The sequence below is a fragment of the Biomphalaria glabrata genome, chromosome 5 (genome assembly GCF_947242115.1).
Source record: "Biomphalaria glabrata chromosome 5, xgBioGlab47.1, whole genome shotgun sequence".
Classification (NCBI taxonomy): domain Eukaryota; kingdom Metazoa; phylum Mollusca; class Gastropoda; family Planorbidae; genus Biomphalaria; species Biomphalaria glabrata.
Window position 1 is genome coordinate 4,831,013 of NC_074715.1, and position 23,978 is coordinate 4,854,990.

At 36.8% G+C, this 23,978-nt stretch overlaps 1 protein-coding gene across 3 annotated transcripts in view; it reads left to right on the forward strand.

Annotated features, from left to right (window-relative positions):
- The first annotated feature begins 5,802 nt into the window (after positions 1-5,802).
- LOC106077948 (platelet endothelial aggregation receptor 1-like) overlaps positions 5,803-23,978 on the forward strand; it is a 60,793-nt gene continuing 42,617 nt past the window's right edge. Inside the window, exons 1-8 of one of the 3 annotated variants that reach the window (XM_056028547.1) lie at positions 5,803-5,855; positions 8,321-8,386; positions 10,618-10,758; positions 14,831-14,983; positions 15,469-15,654; positions 17,411-17,629; positions 17,861-18,085; positions 21,603-21,737. In XM_056028547.1, the coding sequence (XP_055884522.1) occupies positions 17,941-18,085; positions 21,603-21,737 (280 nt within the window). In that variant the 5' untranslated portion in view covers positions 5,803-5,855; positions 8,321-8,386; positions 10,618-10,758; ... (2 more) ...; positions 17,411-17,629; positions 17,861-17,940. Of the gene's footprint in view, positions 5,874-8,320; positions 8,387-10,617; positions 10,759-14,830; positions 14,984-15,468; positions 15,655-17,410; positions 17,630-17,860; positions 18,086-21,602; positions 21,738-23,978 lie in introns of all 3 variants that reach the window. The other 2 variants (XM_056028548.1, XM_056028546.1) reach the window with 2 other exon arrangements.

Consider the following 23,978-nt stretch of genomic DNA (forward strand, 5'->3'; position numbering starts at 1 on the left):
ATAAAAATAAAAAGAGGAAAAATTTTGAATAAAAAGAAAATTAAAATATGGATAACATAACATTAATATTATAATATAGATAGATAGATAGATAATAATAATAATAATAATAATAATAATCTTTATTATCCGTAAGGAAATTTGTCTTACACTTTGTGCATTACAACAAACAAAAAACATTATAACTATAAGAAACCAAAGTGTACATTCACACCAGACTCACTCATAATTTACATGTGACAAAGTTTATACCAGATTGTTCTTATTTAATGATTTGATTGCCAGGGGAACAAAAGAGTGTTTGTGTCTGTTTGTCTTTGCTATCGGTGTCTTGTATCTCTTTTGTGATGGTAAAATCACGAAATCCTGACACAAAGGGTGATTTTTTATTTCGAGGATCTTGTTAGCTTTTTTATAGATGTTTGTCTCAAACAACTGCCCAAATGGGGTTTGTTTTTTGCCAATGATTTTGCCAGCAGCATTGAGGATTCTATTAAGTTTATTCCTATTTTTAATGCTCAGATTGCTATACCAGGCAGTGATATTGAAACTGAAAATATTGCAGATGTGAGAATGATAAAACATAGCCAAGGCCTTTTCGCTAACATTAAACGAGGACAGTTTTCTTAGTAGTCGTAATCTTTGCTGCCCTTTTTTGCTGATATAATCAGTATTTGCTTGTTGCTCCTTCACAAAATTCGCTGATGATGCGGCTCTTCTTGCCCTGCTCTCAAAGAGCTCAGGCGTAAATGAGTATTTCAAAGAATTAGAACACATTGAGGAATACTGTAAAGATAATTTTTTATTATTAAATGTAAAAAAAACCAAAGAAATGATAATCGATTTTCGCCGGGACAAGAAGGACAATGATATTGTGTCTGTAGCTGGAGAGACTATTGAAATTGTGCAAACCTTTAAATACCTTCATCTTTTCAATGAGTAAATGAAGTTGTATAGTGTTAAAAGCTGATGAGAAATCAATAAAGAACAATCTTACATAAGTGTTCGGTAAGTCCAGATGTTTGTAGACACAGTTTAAAATATTTAGGATGGCATCGTCTACCCCTTTACCCTTTTGGTAAGCAAATTGTAAAGGGTCTAACTTATTACAAAGATCATTCAGAAGAAACATTTTAACCAATTTTTCTAAACATTTAGACACAATGGAAGTAAGTGAAACAGGTCTATAGTCATTCATTTCCTTCGGTTTGGAAACCTTTGGCACAGGTACAATTATAGATGACTTCCACACAGGTGGTATCTCATGGTTTAGTAAAGAAGTAGATAGATAGATAGATAGATAGATAGATAGATAGATAGATAGATAGATAGATAGATAGATAGATAGATAGATAGATAGATAGATAGATAGATAGATAAAAGATAGATAAATAGATAGAACCATCAGCACAACATCAATTTAAAAAAAACAACTTCCCATTAATTCTATTGCTTGGTATCTCGAACAAGGCAAATAAGCTTTACTTGACTGAGGTAGTAGTATAAGCTAAGTAACCCCTCTCTACAGGACGCCGCTCTAACTTGTAATGAGCAATATATCTAAACAATCTTCTATAGTCATAAGAATCTCACTAGCAGAGTGGTTAGCTCGTTTGCCCGATGCGTGAGCGAGGAGTTCAAATTCAGTTTTTTTTTTGTTTGTTTGTTTGTTTTTATAAAACGCTTTTAAAAACCAATTATGGTTAAATTCACCCAGATATCTCTTTCTTTCTCACCCACCCCTCTACTTTTTCCCAACTGTTCCAGGTAAGTGATAGGATCATAGTGTAATGTAAAAGCTAAAAGCATGAAATAGCGCTAAACAAAAACAATAAGTAAAAGTATTTCTAATCGCAGATTTATTGTTGTTGGTCTAGATCAGGAGTGGGCAACCTTTTTCTACCGAGGGCCGCATTAAAAAAATTTGGGGACTGGCGGGCAGCATACATTTTTTTTTACTCCCAATTGAGGAATTATAACAACAGTTAGCAATTTCTTGAACTAATTTTACGATTAACTTTTTTAAATTTTGTTATAGTCTTTTTACATCACAACATTTCACCACAAATGTACAATTGTACTTAATGTGAAACATTTAACTGTTTACACCCGTGCATAATGTTCTATAACTGTAGAACTAGCTTAATAGTTGTTTTGCTATCAAATTACATTCAGTGAGCATCGACCTGTTCTAAGACTTGATAATTTTTAATCAAACGAAATAAAGCGTGTTCACAGATGCATCAGGTTCCGAATAATGTGAAAGCTTCGGAGCAAAGTTTTCTTAAGTATAGGAATACAGCTTCAGGCAGTCATGAAATTTCTGTGGAAGAGCTCACTGAAATTTCTCTTTCAGGTCATATTTTGCTTGGAGGTATGTCATCTGGAGCTGAATCAGCTTCTGCATTAAATGGTGAGCTGAATGTATTGAAAACTAGTTCCAAGATCTTGACGCCTTAAAATTTGCTTTCAAATTCCACAATCAAGGAATTCAAATAGGTCTTCTAAGCTCATCCATTTCACTAGAAATAGTTTTACCTTTCAGCTAAGGAAAATGATAAGACCTAATTTCACTCGCTGGCTCGAGAAGTGGAATAACTTTGTTTGAAAAGATTTAAGATGCACATACATTTCATTTGCAAACAAAACATTTCAATGTCTCTAACTCTTCATTAGAAATATTAGTAGCAAGGTCACAACCAATGTCTTTCAATGAACCTAACTATTTCTTCCTTGAGATTCCATATTCTGCTAGGCCAGCGGATACTACTGGTAACCGAACATCGGAATGTTTTGTTCCAAATCTTCAAGTACTTCTCGGAAGTGCCAGTCATGGCCGGTAGATAATTGGAGGCCCCTTGGCAAAGTGAATTTGGTGGCCTTAAATGAAAAAAAAAAAGCGACAACAGTAAAACTATTCAATAACCTATTGTACTTCAACAATAACATTGAGGACAAGTTTCGATATTTCTTCTCTAAAATAATACAACATGAGTTAGTGCAAGGCTGGCCCTCTGCCAATAATAAGATCATTGATAAACCAATTCCAACAATATATTTGATATTCAATGCATAATTTTTTTAAAATGGTAACTTATATATTATGAGAGCTGGTTCCAATAGATATACCTTATACAACATGCTTTTTGTGGGCAGGTTCTTATGGCAATGCCAGGGTCAACTTTCGATAACCCCTAGGCTACTAGCAGTATACAAATCTACACCTCAGCCTAATCTTATCTTATCTTATCTTATATAATACAGACGTTACTTCAAAAAAGAAGATGATTACGTCCTACGCGTCATGCATTTAGTCATGCATATTAACCAATGACTTAAATTCTGCCAAGTCACTGGTTTTCCTGGCTAGCTCAGGCAACCCATTCCATGCTCTAATAGCACTAGGGAAGAAGGAGTATTTGTACAAATTTGTCCTAGCATATGGGACGAGGAATGTGCCTTTATCTTTGTGTCTTTCAGAGTATTTTATTAAATTTTGTTTTTGTATTTGAAGATTATGGTTCAGTGTTTTATGTATTATTGCTACTTTACTTTTGAACCTTCTGTCCTGAAGGCTTTCTAAATTTAGTGATTTTACTAAAGGTGTTACTCTAGTCAAATGTGAATATTCGTTGTACTTAATGTGAAACATTTAACTTCAATCTTCTACCTTACTGATCCCAAACTGTATCGGCACCCTTGGACACACCAGCTGCGTGAAAGAAACAAAAAAGGTTTCTGTGTGGAAGGTATCTTCGGAAACGTAGCTAATGACCAGACCTTCATCTCATTATTTCTATAGAAGATTGAGCTTCACACGTAAAAAAAAAACAAGACGTCCTCTTTGTATCGGTACACTTAAACAAGCCATAGAAAAAAAGAATACTTTAAAAAAAAAAAAAAGCTATCTAAGGGAAGGAACCTGCAAGTACTGCCATTTATCTGAAAATACAAGATTTTTTCTCCCGTTCTATAAATTAAATTATAAATAGTGAATTATAAACTGGGAGTGGCCGAGCGGTAAAGCTCTTGGCTTCCGAAATGGGGTCCGGGGTTAGAATCCTGGTGAGGACTGGGATTTTAAATTCGGAATTATTGGGCGCCTCTGAGTCCACCCAGCTCTAATGGGTACCTGACATTAGTTGGGGAAAAGTAAAGGCGGTTGGTCGTTGTGCTGGCCACGTGACACCCTCGTTAACCGTTGGCCACAGAAACAGATGACCCTTACATCATTTGCCCTATAGGGGAATTTATATATATATATATCCATATCTCTCATTTATTTGCATTTATTCCCCTTATTTCGAAAACAAAGTAATTAATTATCAACAGTTAATTAATTGTTTACATTTTGATTGATTCATGTCTTGTCAGGTTTAATGAATAATTGTGCAAAGTTTTGATTCCAGTATGGAAAATGGGAGAAAAAGCATGTTCAAACTTTTTACTAGATAGACACACAGACAGACAGAGTGAATTGATATAAGCTTGTAAAAAGGGGTTTTTTAAAAATGTGTTCCATTTTCTAGAAGTACATGTCTAGACTCTCAATATGTCAATTAAGTATTTATTGTTAGAAACATCAATCACAAGGGGATTTATTTTTGCTTAATTAAATTCCTAGTCTACATACATGTATAAAAGAATGGGTACAGTTTTAGAAGAACGTATGGGCGTTTTAATTAATCTTATTATAATTATTACTTTATCTTATTTTCAAAGATGCATTTAAAGATGCATTTTAAAAAAAGTGATAATAGCAAAAAAATAAGATAACATGAAAAGAATAATAAAATAAATTACAGCTAAATATGCTGCATAAGTATAGAAAAAAAGTTTATTTTATATTTCTAATTCACATGGCATAAATTAATGAAAGGTCATATGTTTTTATCGATGACAATAATTGAAATTACCAAGTGACAGCTCAATAATCAAATATTTTCAATTATCCTATTCTCAGATGCAGCCAACTACAAATGTGGGATAGGAAGACCTACCAACGTTTTGTAATGTTCAGAAGTTTAAGACTCAATTCTTTAAGGCAGTGATGCTCAACATTACTCATCCTGCGGGCCATTTTAACTTCCAACATTCGTGTCGCGGGCCACACCAACAAAAAGATACAGCAAGATACAGAAATCAAATGTAATTCACCTGAAACTATTAGAAAGTAGAAACGTGCGTAGCTAGTTGCCGTAGTTTAACACTAGTTTAGTCGCTGCTCAAATCATGAATGCCGTTTAAATGCTGTTCAGCCACACTTTTAAGGAACAATTACTTGTTGGCTTTGTATAATGTTTCGCAAACAAGTAAAAGACGGTAGGACCTCTCACTTTTCCTTGTAGATTCTACATTCAGAGTCCCATCTCATACACGCACAAATGTTAAAGGTCAAGGTACAAACCCATTAGATAAAACATTAGAGCATTAACGTAGGTAAAAATACATTTTTCAACCACTTAATTTTATACACCGACGTTTTGGCGGGCCGGATAAAACCATCCCGCGGGCCGTATTTTGGGCATCACTGCTCTAAGGTATTTCAACTTGTTATGCCACAGTCTATGTTTAAAACAAGTGATATTCTGTTGTTTTTTTTCATAAATTTTATTAAAGTCAAATAATAAAATTTTTCGTAACTAAAAGAACATATTTAATCATTTCATTCATATACACATTATCTGATTATCATACTATCTATCCGCTTTGATAAGTACTAATAATTCTATTTTTAGAACGTTAGGAAACGTAACTTTGGGAAAATTTGTGTTGTTAAAACCCTCCAACAAGGAAGTAATTCTAGTCAGTCTTCACCTCAACGCTTGAAAAAATTAATTTCAAATGGATAAAAGGTAAGCGCTGTTCAACAGGTAAGTTTAATGTCTGAGATAAAAGATAGAAAAAATATATGGTGGATATACTGTCAACAAAAGTTTTAACTAATAATCTTTTTATAAAACTTTTTGTTAGAATGACTTAAATAAACAGGCACAAACGTTATACAGTACTACTTCTGTTAAAGTGATTATTGTACTTCACATGGCTATATTATATTAAATGCTAGTCAGAGCATATTTCATAAGAAATACAAATACTTTATAATACATTAATTTCTAGCTGGTTAGGGCAATATAAGGTGGGGTGACGGCTTAGTTATTAAAGCGCTTCTCTTCCAAACTGGAGGTTTTCCTGCTCAAATCCTGTCGATTTTAAATTTCGGGATCTTCAAGGCGCCTCTGAGTCCAACCAGCTTTAATGGGTACTGTAATTATTTGGGGAAAAGTAACAGCGGTTGGTAGTTGTGCTGGCCATATAACACCCTTGTTAACTGAGGGCCACAGAAACAGATGACCCATCTTCTGCCCTATAGATTGCTAGGTCTGAAGAGGGATTTTTTTTATAACGATATAATATAAATAATGTTTAATTTTTATATCTAAGTAAATTTATTTTTACATCACACTCAACAAAGTATTAGAACGCGAATATCTCAAACATGAAGCAATGTTGAGTTTACATCGGAAAGTTGGATTAGATTCACACATTAAAATCTGATGTTTCAAACATCTTCCTATATCCTACATTTAGTTTAACATGTTTACCTAATGTCAATACGGAACTATATTATGATATTGATTTGTACAAGTGACGAGATACTTTTTTGTGTGTGTATGCAATACTCTCCCTCCCTCTCTCTCAGAGCATATCTTTTTTAGCGGTTCCCTTAAGGGGAAAAGCCGCTATTAGGTTTGTGCGAAATGTCCGTCTGTCCGTCTGTCACATTCATATCTCTTTCTTTCCCTTTCAGTCTTTGTTCTTCGTTTTTTTATATTTTCTCCCTCTTGAGTCTTTGTCTTCTATACAATGTTTCTTTTGCTCTGCTTTTTTTTTCTTTTCTTTTTTTTCATTCTCTTTTTATAACCAAGAGCTGCGGTGGCTGGAAAAGGGGGGGGGGAATAAGCGCTTGAGGTTTTTATTTCGGGATCTTTAGGGTCCAGACAGCTGTAATGGATACCTTTACCAGAAATTAGTAGGAGAAAAGTAAAGGCTGTTGGTCGTTGTGCTGGCCACATGACACTCGTTCACCGTGAAAGAAACAGATGACCTTTACTTCATCTGCTCTGTAGACAGCACGGTCTGAAAGGAGAACTTACTTTTTATAACATATAATTGTATAAAGAAATAATGGTTAAGTTACAGAGTATGTCTTGTTTTAAGATTAACTTAAATAATCAGAATACGTCAGAGTAATTGATACTAAGAAATGGCCACCTGGTCGTGCGCATTGCGCGCTGGACTGTCGTTCAGATTTATCGATGGTCCAGGGTTCAAACCCTGCCCGCTCCCATCCCCCGTCGTCCTGCGGGAGGTTTGGACTAGGAAGTAATTATCTTCAACTCTGAAGGAACATCCGAAACATGTAAAACATTTTACAAACATTTTAAAAGAAATAAAGTATCCATTTTGCGTTCTCTCGGCCAGATTATGTAAAACTCATCAATTTTGATGGCCAAAGGTGTCATGTGGCCAGCACAACGACCAACCGCTTCACTTTCCCTAACTACTGCCCGGTACCTATGAGAGTATTTACAGGAATTCAAACCCCGGACCACTCGTTTCGGAAGTGAAGCGCTTTACCACTCAGCCACCAAGTCCTACGACGAAGAGGAAGACGATGCGATAGGCCAAGACAGAGTGAGGAACAGATTGAGAAACAGAGTGAGAAACAAAGTGAGAAACAGAGTGAGAAACAAAGTGAGAAACAGAGCGAGAAACAAAGTGAGAAACAGAGCGAGAAACAAAGTGAGAAACAGAGTGAGAAACAGAGCGAGAAACAAAGTGAGAAACAGAGTGAGAAACAGAGCAAGAAAAAAAGTGAGAAACAGAGTAAGAAACAAAGTGAGAAACAGAGCGAGAAACAAAGTGAGAAATAGAGCGAGAAACAAAGTGAGAAACAGAGTGAGAAACAAAGTGAGAAACAGAGTGAGAACCAAAGTGAGAAACAAAGTGAGAAACAGAGCGAGAAACAAAGTGAGAAACAGAGCGAGAAACAGAATGAGAAACAGAGCGAGAAACAAAGTGAGAAACAAAGTGAGAAACAGAGCGAGAAACAAAGTGAGAAACAAAGTGAGAAACAGAGTGAGAAACAAAGTGAGAAACAGAGTGAGAAACAGAGTGAGAAATAGAGTGAGAAACAGAGTGAGACAGCCCTATAGAAAGAGAACAAGAGAGAGATTATATTTTATTCTTAATATTCTTAACTTTTTAGTTTGACTTTTCTGACAATACTGTAAGGCATATCATTTTGTTTTATCAGCGATGTTGACAGGAGCCATCGTTACATGGTCTTGGGTTTGTTTCTTCTTTGGCAATGCCGGAGCCGGTGAGTTTTTAGTGAAATAAAAAAATCATCTTTTAAAATTTAACAACTTTTTATGCTCTGAAAGTATTTGACACAACTTTTCTATACATCTGTTTGGCAGTCATTGACATTTAGTTCAGTGCCAGAGTTGAGTAAGTGGAAGCCCTAAGAAGGGTTTGTTTCTTGTGACTCCTAAGCTCTTGAAGCCTCACTGTAAACCACTTAGTAATACTAATATATCTTTTAAAAATGTTCCATATGTGACGAATGGCATTTTAAATGTATTTATTTATTTTTATTTTCTTTTAATTTTTGTACTCATAATTTCTTAAAATGTGTTAGTTTAAAATATGGATGTTCAATTTAACAGTGACGGTGATGACCAAAGAGGCTGTCTTGTTTTGCACTGTTTTAAGTCCGGCTCTGCGTCAATTTTACATTGCGACACTCACAAAATCAAACCAAAATAAAATGAACAATCTAAACTCACAAAATAAAATTCAAATAACATACTTTCCCACGTGACACACACATCGACCAAAATGAGACCATTGTTATTATCAACTGACATCTATTTTTAGAATTTAGAATAAATTATCAGGAGGTCTTACTTGGATGTTCCTAGTCACCGTAAACACTGCGAAAATCCTTAATCTTCGGGATCTAAAATATTTTCATTGTATGTAATATCGGTTTACATTTTTTCTTAAAACAGAACGCACTTTGTAAACTATTCATAGCAATGGATAGTCAACACGACGAGAGTAATACATTGATTTTACCTTTAAGAATGATAGGAAATTAATGTACTTTTTTTATCATTTATCATTTTGTACAGAACTGTGGGCACCTTTAGCGTAGCAAGGTTGGGGAATCGAAATTCGAAAGTTCCCCCAGGTCCCCACTTGAAGCGGGCCCTCAAATGAATGTCCTATTTTTTTGCATTAAATATTAAATATTACGCCACAGCCATGTAATCTTGCTATTAACGTGGAGTCAACAATACTAGACAGCATTCATCTAGAATTCTAGATGATGTTATAGATTCCTTTTAATGCAAAGAAAGCACGACGTGAGGCGATACGAATTAAAATATGTAACTTTATGTATCATTCCGCCAATAAAGGACAGTATCATTCATTAAAAGAGTCTTAATGATTATTTTTTGTTACGTTTACTGACATACTGTACACATTTAAATTTGGGCATATATTTATCAAGTACATTATCTCATGTCATGATGTCAAAACGCAAAAGCATCTAAAAAATTCAAGCCCTTAAGGCCCCAACCTAGCTTCGCCACCTCACTATATGCTTTGCACTATATGGTCACTATATGCTTCATTTTTTAAAAATGTAATTCGCCTTTTTATCTCCGTTGCTGATATCTTTGCCCCATTTCTAGATAATGAATGCCGCCTCTGGGTTTTTGTGAGAACGAAAACTCTCTTTGCGATGTTCTAAATACGCATACACTTTCAAAATGCTCAATTTAAATTTTGTGACCTATACAATTAAAATGATTTAGAATTAAAATTGAATTAATTTTTTGTTATCTTGAAATCTTAACTTGACTAACATCCAGAAAGTCAGACAGACAACAAAATACACATACAGTGTTTTTGTTTGTTTGTTATGGCTAATTATGTGGTCGATTTAAATTAAAAACAAAAGAAATGATTTTAAAATGTAAATAAAAATTTGTCTTTACAGAAGACAAAACATGAATTCGCAATTGATCTATTCTTAAAGTCTTATTGTATGTAAAATTTTCATTCCTCTCTTAATATTGGTATATCATTATTTATGAATTATTCATGGCCCTAAGTACGTAATTACGTAACAGAGGTGCCCCAACGAAACACTTTAAAACCAGCTCAGGCGTCAATTTACTGTAATAGACATAGAAGAGAGCCCATAGCTGCAGGGGGGGCTTTAGAAAGAGACAGCTGGAGATCAGTTACAAACACCAAGGGAAACATATTTGAGACCAAAAGAAAATCCCCTGCCGAGGAATGATGTAGATGGTAAAAAGAGAATCTAAATCGACCACTGTGGACAATTGTTATGCCTACTGCTAAAGGGACAAAATATGTATGTCGCAGTTGGCTCTACGTAGCCACATGACATACGGCACTCCTCATTTATCTTCGGAATCGAAGACGATACTTATTAATTACCCTCCACGGCCCAAACAAATAACACTTTTTTATCAGAATATCTAACTTTCTAATATTTTACTATTACAACAGATAACAGCTGCAGTGCTGGATGGTTCGGTAACTATTGTCAGTACAAATGCCGTTGTAAGAACTCGACCTGTGACACTAATGGTGACTGTGTGGGTACCACGCCTTGTGAGAGAGGATGGTTCGGTTACAAATGTCAGTATCGTAAGTAAAATTGATAAATTAATTAATTCTGTAATAATGAACTGTTTTCTTTTTACAAACTTATATCAACCCACTTTGTCTGTATGTATGTTTGTACACGTGATTTTTCCCACACCAATTCTCGGAACTAAATGAAATTTCGCACAATTATTTCTTTCACCTGACAACGCAAGAATCAATAAAAGAAGTGTAACCAATTATTTAATACCTATTGGTAATTTATTATTTTGTTTGATATCTTGAACAAGGGAAAGAAATAGTACTTGAAAGACGTGGTGGTATAAGTTGAATTAGTCCCCTTGAGCCCTGAGTGAACATTTTTTTAGCATCTAAAAAACGATCATGTAAACATTCACCAAGATACCTCCTTCTTCCCTCCTCCCTTTCCCAACTAGTCCAGAGAATTAATAGTATCACAGAACATTGAGAAAGCTAAAAAGCTAAACAAAAAAATTGGTAAAAATATAAAATTAAATTAAATGTTTCTAAACGCGCACATCGCCCATGCCATAACTTTCTATGTATATCTTGCTGAATTTATTTTTGTTTTTGTCTCGCAAAAGCAGCCAACAGAAAATGTACGTTAGAGTTGGTCAATGTCAGTCGATTATATTTGTATATTCAAAAGGCCCAACACAAATGGCCGTTAGGCATGTATTGGACTAGCAATTGCTCTTTGTTACATAAATATTGCTCAATAATTGTCGAATCGCATGGTCCAAGGCTCGGTTCTTCGCTAGAGTTATCCTAAAATTTCATTTTATTTTAATTCACATTTCTCTCATCAATAATATAGTCCCTAGTGCCAGTCGCGTAGCTAGGGTAAGGATTGGGGGGGGGGTCAAATTCGAGAATCCGGACAGGCCCCCATTTGAGGGGCGGCAAACGAGTGTCCGAAATGTGTTTTAACATTAAATATGAAATATTACGCCATTATCCCATGTCAAGAGATCAAGCTCCCCCCCCCTCTGGGGGCACCAAATCCCTAGCCACGACAATGCCTGGTGCTGCCTACTTTATAAATGAAATATTTATGGATCATTCATTGTTTTAACACTTAAGATCCTGTTATCTTATGTACACTTCTGATATCTTTTCCTCACCCTGTCTTTTTTTGTCATCAAAACTGAAAGTTTAGTTCCCTTTGCAATTTCTGGAGTTAAAAAGGCCAATCCTTGATACACAGCTGCGATCACAGGCTGGGCATCTGTAATCACCAAGGGCTGTTGCACTTTCTCCCTTCGTTCAACTACTGTTGTGTATGGCATCTTCGATCCAGGACCCTTCCTTTATGCTTGCTTTCCTTTTGTATCTATCCAGTGTCGATTTTGAAAAGGTTTATGTCGTGTTTGCATACATCAGTATACCATAAAGGTAGGTGACCAGCTGCTCTATGACATTCCTAACTTGACTATCACCAATAGACAGGGCCAGTCCTAACAATTGTGACAGGTGGGGAAATGTGACGTGTGTTTGGCGCGTTGATTGTCTAGGGGATGATTATTTTTGAAAGCAATCACACCCCCACTTATCAGCATATGAATCGGGAGCAGGCACGCAACGAGACAAAGCAATGAAAGATAGATACAAAAGTTAAAATAAAGGATATTTATTTACATAAATATACATATAATAATAAAAAGGGGGAGGGTTTGCATCTATCTCTAGTATATTCTATGTTTAATCATCACTCTTGCACATAATAAGAGAGTATGTCACTTTGTCCTCTGACTTAGCTGGTTGTCCAGTTGATGTCGCAGCTGGCTGTGTCCTGGCTTGAGGTTCTGCAGCTGGAGGTGGCGCTCTAGCGGATAGAGGGACGCCGGCGATATAGTTCTTGTGGAGTCTCAGTCCCAAGTTCTAGTATCTGTAGTGGGCACAGTATGGCGGGTGGCCGGATACCGTGGGCACAAGGTTACTGCGGGCAGAGCTGATCTACCGTGGGCAGCGTGGTTGACAGGATATGTCCAGTGAGTTGCAGAGGGTTGGCGTAGCTATGACGTCTCACACAGATCTGGTCTATAGGGACGTCGCACCTAATAGCTTGACAGGTGGGCTGTCGAATAGGCGGGCAATGCCGATAGCGCCAAGTAGTAGAGTTGATTAGATCTCCGTAGGCGGTAGATGATGCTCAATAGGAAAGTGCAGTGCTGAATAGTACTAAACACATAGATAGGCCAGTAGGCAAATAGGCAATATGTGATTCTTGATAGCAACTAGGCAAGTGCAGCGCTGATTAGCACTAAGCACAACTGCCGGTAAATAGATCGTTGATCCAATAACTAGGCAATAGGTGATAGGCAAATAGGCAGGTAAGTAATCCGATAAATAGGCAGACACCTGAGGGAGGCTGCGGATAAATAAAGACAAGTTAGGACATATCTCTCATACATCTTATCGATGCCCTCGACTGAGGTGCATTCGTCAGATTGGTAAAATTGCTTTAGAGCATAAAGGGGAGATGATGACAAATGGGATTTGGAAAATAGATGGCTGATAGTAGCAATATAAAAATGTACATGAAAGGGGAAATAATAATATGAGAATGTACATAGAAGGGGAAGTAATAATCTCAAATAAACAACACAGGTGGATAGAGAAAGAAAAGGGGGGGGGGAGTGAAATGGGCGGTGGTCAGCGATCCTGACGGTATGTTTACATATGACCGTCGATCGAGAACAATGGAGCGCACTTGAATGGTGAGGGTGTCCATTGAAGGGGCGCAACTCTCGTTAGAGTAAAATGAGTACAGGGGAGACAATTCACTACAGGGGAGACAATTCATATCTCTTTTCTAGACGCAGGGTCAGTGCGCTAGTAAAATTATCAAGGCGTTTAACCGAGATACAGGAAATAAAATAAGATGTACAAATATATACATGGTTGCATCAACGATCAATTGAGCAACGTAGCATTAATAGATTAATGCAATCCATAATTAAATATATAGGACATGTTTATGTTTTCTACTTACGCCAGTGAGAAATACACAATGCACTAATTAAATATAAATGAACTAAGCAAAATACACATGATAAACTCTAATGGAAATATACACAGAGTAATTAAGATGGAACTTGTGATTAAGTTCGGCTTACCACCAGGTATTCCTCTAGGAGAAAGAATGTGCGAAGTAGTCCAGACTCGATAGCTCAGCTCGTATGAGAATGAAAGAGGGTCCGACTCGATTTAATTCACTTTATATATGCCTGGGAAATGTGGGCGGACACAGGAAATGTCCTAGGCTAAGAATTAGCTTACACGTGGGTGAAGTCCGACAAGAGTCACACCTTGGAGTACCACGCGGTGTATTGACCCGTGTAATCTCTTAGATCAAAGAGAGACGTGGGGGGAAGAGTGACCTACATTCCACCCATGGGGGGGGGGGTGTCAACTGCGGCGGACATCCGCGGATAAGACTAAAGAGAACGTGTCTATCTTTGCCCCGGTCAAGGGCAGATAAATGAAAGGACTGGCCTAATTTTCTCCAAGGTGGTGGACTAAGTCTAGCCTGGTAGAGAGGAAAGGTGGGGCGGGTGAAGAAATTGGAGGTAGGATGGGGAAATAATTAAAATAAAATAGATAAATGATGAAAAATACTAATTAATGCTGTGATAAATTTGAGTGACTCTGACAGCGAGTTTTTGACTTGTCACAACAATTGCGGGGCCCTATGCGAAAGTGATAACGCGGGGCCTAGTCTGGGTGGGAATAAGGATAGTATGTGAAAATTAAGATTTTGTATTAGAAAATAAATTCGACTTTCAATTTTATTCATTCTTTACTTAGTGTTGGCGTTTTCCGCAATGAATGACACCCACAAATGAAAATTGTGTATATTTTTTAGGAAATTTGCCTAAGTTCTCAGGAGATTTTAATAAATTTTAATAAATTCAGGAGATTTCCAGTAATTTTTCGTAAATATTTTGTAATTTAATAATTACACCTAGAATTAGCGCGGGGCCTATGAAAGCGCGGGGCCCACTGCGACCGCATAGGTTGCAGTGGCCTAAAACCGGCCCTGACAATAGACCTAGATATAATGCAGTTGATTATGCTCTTTTGTTCATAGAGGATCTAAGTTCTTTAGCAGACACATCCCAACAAAGACTTATTGATGGTAATGACTCAACATGTAATGAGGACCTCAATGTGACGAGCGTCTCCTTCAATCTGAAAACACCTTTCCTTTTCAGTTGGATGAGATTAGTTTTTCGTTTAAAAGGTACATCGAGTTTATCATTTAGATTTCTTTTCTGCTGAATTATGAAAATGTGTGTGTTAATTGAAACAATTTTTAAAAAAAGGTTAAATCCAAATTGTAATTTTAACTATTATGAGTGTATTAAATTGTATCTAGTTGAATGCTATACTAGCAGTATTTTTCACTGACATTCTCTTGATATGAAATCATTTGCAATAATTCATTTACTGTTTACAACTAACTAAACTTTGTACTTCGATGTATCAACCATATGCGTATAGATAGATAGCACATCTAAATATTTATGTAATTCTTTACTAACCTTAAAGGCTACCTTTTTTTCTCGACCTTGCTAACTTTTGACTCGATCATTCAAAGTTCAAAGGGGAGTTTAGTAAGTTAAAAGTAATAGAATTAACTTTATGTGAATAGTAGATAGCTATAAGTCTATTCCTATACATCTCCTCTTAATTTTCAAATGATGCTAATTAATTCACCACTATCAGAGCCACTGAAAAAATTGACGATAGAATTCAAAACGATGAATGACACCAGAAAATAACAAGATCCAAGAATTTTGCAAGGCAGCGATACCACATTTGATATTTATTGCACTATAAGTGTGAAGATACAAGTAATTAATATCACAGGAGACAGTACGAAATATTTGTGCTCTGTCTATCTCAGTGGAGGTAGGTACACGTAATAATTTAAAACTTAAATTGAGTTTGAAGCTTTACTAATGAAATAAAATAATCATTACATATATCAGAACGTTAACATAGCATATTATACCATTATCTCTCTCTCCTCTCTCTCTCTCTCTATCGGGGTGTATTGGGTTCTGTGGGAGGACCTTTGTCAACTGGGCAGTCGGGCTCTCTGAGCAGCTTATTGACCTTGGTCTCCACTCAGAGCCCAGCTCTCACCTGTGGCTCCAAGCAGTTGTCTGCATGCGGCAACGGCCACACCCCGGCAAACCGTCTCGACTGACAGGCCAAACCAGGTGAGGGTCAGCCAGAGCTAGTATCTGGTGAAACAATGGTCTCTGTCCACCACCAGCATGTGAAGTCTAGTTGCGGCTGCATGGCGCTCAAGTCGAATTGGACTACCAGGGCCATTAGGCGTCACCTAGAAAACGTTTTGGAGCACTGTGGGACATGTAGAGTACACTGGTCATCTACTGCACCCCAAACCTGCTCCAGTAGTCTGGACTCTGTTCTGCCACTGGATTCAGCTGGTAAGGGAAGAGAGAATGAGGCTGATGCAGCGCTAATCTCCCTCACTTGAATCAATGTTCATCGCGCAAGCCTCATTCTCATCTCCAATGTTCCTAAATCAAAAAGCCCTGCAGCAATAGGCAAGTGGCGAAGTTGCAGGTGTGGATACACTGGCAGCCATAGCTACAAACCTACACGTAAGCAGCCCAGGCCACGTGTGCGGCCGACCTTTTAAAGCGAGGATTGAACTTTACAAGTCATCTTCGAGTCCCTAGGAAATGAGAAATGTGCTCATCTTGGATTTATGAAGGAGGAGCTATTTATAAGATATCAAACCAGAGCAACACTAGAGTAGAATAGTCATTTAGAGAAGGCCATGAAGAAACAATGTCAAAACACTTAAATTATCTTATCCCCAATATTACTCGAAGCAGGACCTTTTGAACTCACCTACATTCTCCCCCTTATTACTACAAATTTTAACTTTTCTTTTCTTTTTTTTTTTTTTTTTTGTTTAGGGGGGGGAGGAGGTCTGGATGATGGATTAAGTTGTGCCTAATAGGTGTTAAACTATTTCCGAGACCATTTTGAGTTTCCTTTGGAGCTAATCCATGTTTAACTTTTTTTTTTCTTGAAATAACTATTAATATAATATGTACAGATTTTTGATAATGTTTGCCCATTCTTCAAGTAATAATGTACATCTTGATTTCAGTTTAATAATAATAATAATAATAATAATCTTTATTGTCCGTATGGAAATTTGTCTTAAAATTTGTGCATTACACCAAACAAAAAACATTATAACTATAAGAAACCAAAGTGTACATTCACACCAGACTCACTCATAATTTACATGTGACAAAGTTTATACCAGCTTGTTCTTATTTAATGATTTGATTGCCATGGGAACAAAAGAGTGTTTGTGTCTGTTTGTCTTTGCTATCGGTGTCTTGTATCTCTTTTGTGATGGTAAAATGTTTGTGCATAATGTATTTCACCTGAGTTGACGCATTATCAGGGCCAAAAAAAAAAAGGTTTTAAAAAATCGATAGAATGCAAGAGGATCTAAAAGTGTGACACCTAACTAAAACAGCCAAGTTTCTATTACATTTACAGCGAGCTTCCCCTTGTGGAGGTTGTTAGTGCTCCAACAAGTAAACGACTGACGAATCTGCTGAATCTGAATTTTACAAGTTTCGTAAAATCTTTGTTGTTGTTTCTTCAGGACGTAATGTTGCAATTAGACAACCGACACAACAATCGTCAAACTATAAAGATATTCACGGAGTTCCAACTGGATCAGAGAATGCGGTAGATGGAAATGCAGATCGTAATTACGACGATGGCAGTTGTGCTCACACCGACGCTGGCGATATATACCAAACATGGAGTGTTAGATTTAATACATCGTTTGTAGTCAATAAATTTGTCTTATACAACAGAGGTAATATTAGTTATAGACTTGATCTCTCTCTCTCTCTCTCTCTCTCTCATTCTCTCTCTCTCTCTCTCTCTCTATTTATATGTTCTAGTGATTACAAAATCTGTAAAAAAAATTGCATCTATTACATTTCCAAATGTAGTTTAAGGGCTTTAACATTCTAAGGCTTGTACATTGTTTTTTACTGTTAAAAATTATTAGAGATTGAAATTCTAGTCTCTACTTTTTTATTAGATTTTCCAACAGCTTCTGATGTTCCTCGACGGCTTCAACATTTTATACTTTTGGCTCTTAGCGAAATTAAGCATCTCGAGATGCAATACCAAGACCAGGAGGCCCAAGTCTTACAAGTCTACACAGTGAATGAATATATAACAAATCCAATCTCTCAAGTGAATATTTCTACCGGCAATAAAACAGACAACTATCTCACTCTGTGTGAGGTGGAGATATATGGAGGTACGTAGTGTTTGACTTCATTCGTATTTCTTGGATGGTATAACTGTATTCTTCTGTCAGCATGGAATTAATTTTTTTTTTACAAAGCTTAATTTTACAAAACTGACTTGCCAAAAGTTTGTACACGTTAATCCCCCGACACCCAATCTCGGATCAATCTGAAATTTAGCACAATTATTTCTTTTACCTAACAACACAAGAAGAAAAAAAAGAGTTAATTAACTCTAGGTAATATTTTTTTTTTTGGTATCTCAAACAAGGAAAAGAAGTTGTACTTGACTGAAATGGTGGTATAAGCTGAATTAATCCCTTGCACATTAACTTGTCGTCTGAGGCTTAAAGAATACAAACATGAAATAGAAAGTACAGATAACTATACAATTCTCCGTTTCCATAAACTCTACGCTAGCAGAGTGGTTATTGTGTTGCCTTGAGAAGCCAGAAAAGGGTTAAGCCCACAACTTGAAATTTAGGTCCTTCCCTTTAAAAAAAAAAAAAACAGAAAGCGATCACTCATTTACCCCGTTCTTTCTCCCCCTTCCCTTTTCAAACTGGTCCAGATAAGTGATAAGGATTATGATCATAGCGTAGTGAGTTCGCTAAAAGCAGCTGAACAAAAACAATTGGTAACAAAATATTTCTAATCGCACAGATTTATTATTGTCAGTATAGATCTATATAAAAATGTAATTATATGACGGATCAAAAATAATGAATACACTTAATATACGCGTTTTTTTTTTTGGCTTGTTTGTTTTGTTTGTATTTTGCTTGTTTAGTTCTCGCTTCACTTAAATCAAGGATGTCATTTGTAACCCATGACTTCATTTCGCTTCGCTTTTCTATTGGACCTCAGAGGCTGACTGGTGTATTACTGTTCTGGTAGTACCCGTGAGTGAGTCTCATGTACATGGTTGAGAGTGTCACAAACCGCTGTGTGCAGACACCCGTTTGTGTGTGTGTAGCAGAACAACGACAGTCCACTACGGGCCTGGCTATGGAATGTTGAACCCAACTGACCCCTTACCCGACATCATTTTGGAATGTTTTTTTTTTTTTTCTGTTATTTCTATTTCTAATCTAATTTAATTATTTGTATTTCTAATCTATTTTATTAAATTAAATTAGACTTATTTTGTTATTGGGAAGGAAAAAAAAGTACCTGTAAATTCTTCCCTTTTATTTTACTGTCACGTGACAAAGTGACCTGGTCTTGGACGAGGCAGGATGACCTGGGTACTTTGGGAACAAAGCGGCAGTCGGCGTGGGTTTTTTACAGCGGAGAGTCGTATTCCCACCTCTTGTTCCCACCGCCTGGTCGTGCGGTTTGCGCGCTGGACTGTCGATCAGATTTATCGATGGTCCAGGGTTCAAACCCTGCCCGCTCCCATCCCCCGTCGTCCTGCTGGAGGTTTGGACTAGGAAGTAATTATCTTCAACTCTGAAGGAACATCCGAAACATGTAAAACAAAGCAAATAAAACAATATTTTCAACCAAACTTCTACATTTAAGAATACTCTATTTTAATCTAAAGTTTAAAGTCATTGGGATATCTTAGTTTTGCCTGTCAGTTTCATTGATGTATCTATATATATATATATATATATATATATATATATATATATATATATAACGTTGTGGATGATACTACATTAAAAAATGTATACGCTGTTTTAATTATCATTCTGGAGTTCTGTGTTATATGTTTACGTAAGGTATATACACAAACATAAATATCACTAAGTAGAGTTAAATCGCGACAGAGCTAAAGCCACGAAATACACAGTTCCAGCGTCAACAGTCGGGCCTCCAGAACCGCCCTGGACAACGACCAGTTGAAGCAGGCGCCAGCACACTGCTCGCGTCTTGTGACTGAGACCTACACATTTACCTCCCATGACGGCCTCAAATAATTATACAATGTTTGTTTCTTCGAAGTTTTCAATGTATCTAATGAGTGGGTTCTTAGGCTTGCGATTATTTTTTTAATTTCACAGACATTCCTGTCATGGTCACCGCTTATGTCAGCTTATGTCATATTGTTAGCCATGACTCACTATTAAAAATCATTCTTCAAGTTTAAGGGGAGGAAGCACGTGGGTCATCCCTATAAATAGCTGGCTGGATAAAGTAAACAAGAACAATACAAATAATACTTTTTTAAAAAAAAAAGCTTATATTAATGTGTATCAATTAGTTAGGGTCTAAGGCAGAAGACAGAGTAGAATGGAGAAAGACGGTCGACAAATCTTGCTCGGTGCCCCAACGGTCAACAGACTAAAGGATAGTTAAAGATAAAAGGTAACAATACTAAATCTGAGCGATTAGAAATAATTTTTTACCAATTGTTTTAGTTTAGCGCAATTTCATGCTTTTAGCGTTCTCAGTACGCTAGGATCATATCACTTGTCTGGACCAGATGGAGAAAGAACGGGGTATCTGGGTGATCGCTTTTTTAAATTATTTTTTTTTTAAAAAGGGAACTCCATGAATTTGAACTTGTCGGCTAAAGCCTTCTTAAGCTTCTTAAGCCAGCGCGGTAACCACGCAGCTAGCGAAGAGTCTATGAACATGTAAGATTGTAAAGTTCTCTATTGTTTCTATTTCATGTTTGTGTTCACTAAGCCTGAGACGGCGGCCTAATATAAAGGGACTAATTCAGCTTAAACCACCACTTCAGTCAAGTACAATTTCTTTCCCTTCTTTGATATAGTAAACAAAGTAATTCATTACTAATAGTTAATAAACTATTTGTTTTTTTAAATTGATTCTTGTGTTTCCAGGTAAAAGAAATATTTTTAGGATCCTTAGGGCGCCTCTGAGTTTACCCAGCTCTAATGGGTACCATCTGAAATTGTCTAGTAGTGTTGTGTTGGAACACGAAGGCCAGCTCCCTTTCACCAGTCTGAAGTGGGAGGAGAGATCCTCCTTCCCGCTACCCTGTCTGACGGGGGGGGGGTGAGACTCGGGGTTAAACTTAGAGTTTACTCCCAATGGGCACGGATACTTCAGACGCGCGGGCTAGAGACGTGGCCGAAGGACGCCCCACTGGTACCCCCATAGTATTCCTATACTATATAAGGCTGACCGTGCGGGACACGCCATTTATGTAACGGCCCCTTCAGGGACGGCGCCTGGACGTTGACATATCGCTGCGGGAGCTTTTTTACATCCCCGCACAGTGCAATGGCAATGCTCTCGCACCCCCTCGATATTTCATCCTCTAAGTCTTCTTTTCGATTCCATATATTACGAAATATTTCACGTGACCTTCTAAACCTGGTTACGACCTACATATTTTGCTACAATCGATGCTGAAAAAAACGTAATATGGTGTGGGAATAACTTTTTTTTGCGCCTCTATTCGGAAAGGCCTTCAAATGTTGGCCCAAGTGAGAGCTCTTCAGCTGTCTTTCTCACATGCCATCTTTTACCAGCCTTGATAAGTACCCAAGCAAGTTAGTCTTTACCATATATGTTTATCATGAATTAAAACAATTTATTATTTTTGTTTAGATTGCCCAGAAGGTAAACATGATTTAGATTGTAATCAAACTTGTGACGCCAAATGTGGACACCACTGTAGCACATATGATGGTTCTTGCAATTATATATGCCTAGGTTTCAGCAACCCACCTGAGTGTAATAAAAGTGAGTAGAACTAAATGACTATCATCATTAGGACACGCATATAGTTTGTAAAATGTTTTGTAAAATGTTTTACATGTTTCGGATGTTCCTTCAGAGTTGAAGATAATTACTTCCTAGTCCAAACCTCCAGCAGGACCACGGGGGATGGGAGCGGGCAGGGTTTGAACCCTGGACCATCGATAAATCTGAACGACAGTCTAGCGCGCAAACCGCACGACCAGGCAGCCATACTGTTTGTGTTCACTAAGCTTGAGACGGCGGCCTAATATAAAGGGACTAATTCATCTTATACCACCACTTCAGTCTCAACAGATAAGATCGCAGTTTTCTGTGAGTAGAACTAATAGTCAGGGCCGGTCTTAGGCCACTGCAACCTAAGCGGCCGGAGTGGACCCCGCACTTTCATAGGCCCCGCGCGATGGGAATTCGATTTTTAAAAAACATCAAAAGCGATATTTTACTAGTCGATAGTAAATGTAAAAGGCAGAACTGAATGTTTATCGCCTTTTGTTTGAAAACTACTATCTACTGTAGATGTCTCGTATGATTAATTTGACAGTGATTTTGAACTTAGTAAAATATAATTAAAATGCAAAGACGAATTTATTTCCTTATTTTCCCTTATCACAACCCAAATTAGACCCCGCGCTAGCAGTTTCGCATAGGGCCCTGCAATCTGTAGGACTGGCCCTGATCCTAGTTTGTACACGCATACATAAGGACTATATCTTTTAAGAAATGTTGGTCTCAACAGATGAGGTCATTGTTATTTGTCAAAAAATATTTCTGTTTCTTTTGTTAAAGAGTAATGAACTAAAATAGAATGCTCCAATAGCGCGGCCAATTTAGTTGTTTTTTTAAATTATTAATTGCAGGACGTTTTAGTGTTTCTGTGCTAAAATTTATGAAGAGATATTTATGTTGTAGAATCAACTCTTATTCTTATTTACGTTGAAGTAAGTATTTTAGACATTTCCAGGCACTTATTTGAGTGGATTGGAATATTCAATAACTCTTAACCTTTAGCTGTCTTTAAAGATCTTTGGCCCTGGAGCTTTTTCAACAAGCAAACACACCACTTAGCCATAAATAGAAACAAAATAAGAAAAAAGTTGAGAAGTGATTATCAGCTATACAAATAAGGCTTGTATTCAACACCAAAGAATTAGTAGTGTAGTTATACAGCAGACAAAGCACACACGTGACCTACAACTAATCCATACAAAGCCTTTGTTCGCTTTGGGTCAAATTTACATTTTATTTTCTCCGTGTCTGCCTTCCTTCTGCCAGATTGTTTCGAAGATTCTCAAATTAAAGATAAAGATAAATTTGTAATTTCTTATAGTGTAATTATTTTTTTTTCCCGAAGAAACTACAGTAGTTGAGCATATTGCACAGGGCGCGGCATTAAGATCGTTCACATTTTGAATGAATCTACCATACCAACCCAATTTAAAAAAAAATTCTGAAAAGTACATAAAAAACAGCTCTATTTTAATGGGTTTTATTTTTTTTTTATTCGATCTTATACAGTTGCATTTTGATCTAGTATAATAAGTCGCTGTTACAGATTGTTTTCATTATACGCTACAACGAAGCCACTATGTTCATATGTCCGATTAGGCAGACCCTACTTCCACTCCAGCCCAACATAACCAACACCCTGTACGGCAGTGCTGAACAACTGAAGAAAACAGCACACTTTTTTTTCCTTGGCACAGTCTGCAAAAGAGCTCACAGCTCAGTATCAATAAAGCTGGCTAGAAGAAGAAGAATGTCCGATTCATGATGGGGTGGGAAAAAAGAAAAATTCTTAATAAAAATGGTAGAGCCTAGCCTACTGAATTAAACGTGTTCCACCTATCTACTGTCTCTTCAGCCACTCCAAATGTGAGAGATATTTATACCTGACCCTGTGCCAAGGAAAAAAGTGTACTTTTTTCTTCAGTTCACAATTTAAACTAGTTGAGAAACAATTCTCAACTAGTTTAAAATGTGAAAGTTATTGGTTCATCTCCTGTGTTTCATTCTCTTTGATTCCAAACCTAAAAGTGACAATAGAAATGAAAGAAAATTTCAGATAAGTTCTAAAGGAGTAACAATTGTAGTTAAAATAGTTCATTGGCGATTGTAATAAATGGCGGGAAAATTTGAAAGAGCTAGTTTTTGGTGCATCCGGTGTCCACAGTAATGGAAATGTTCATAAGTTATTTTGTTCAAGACGTGTATTGTTCACTTTCT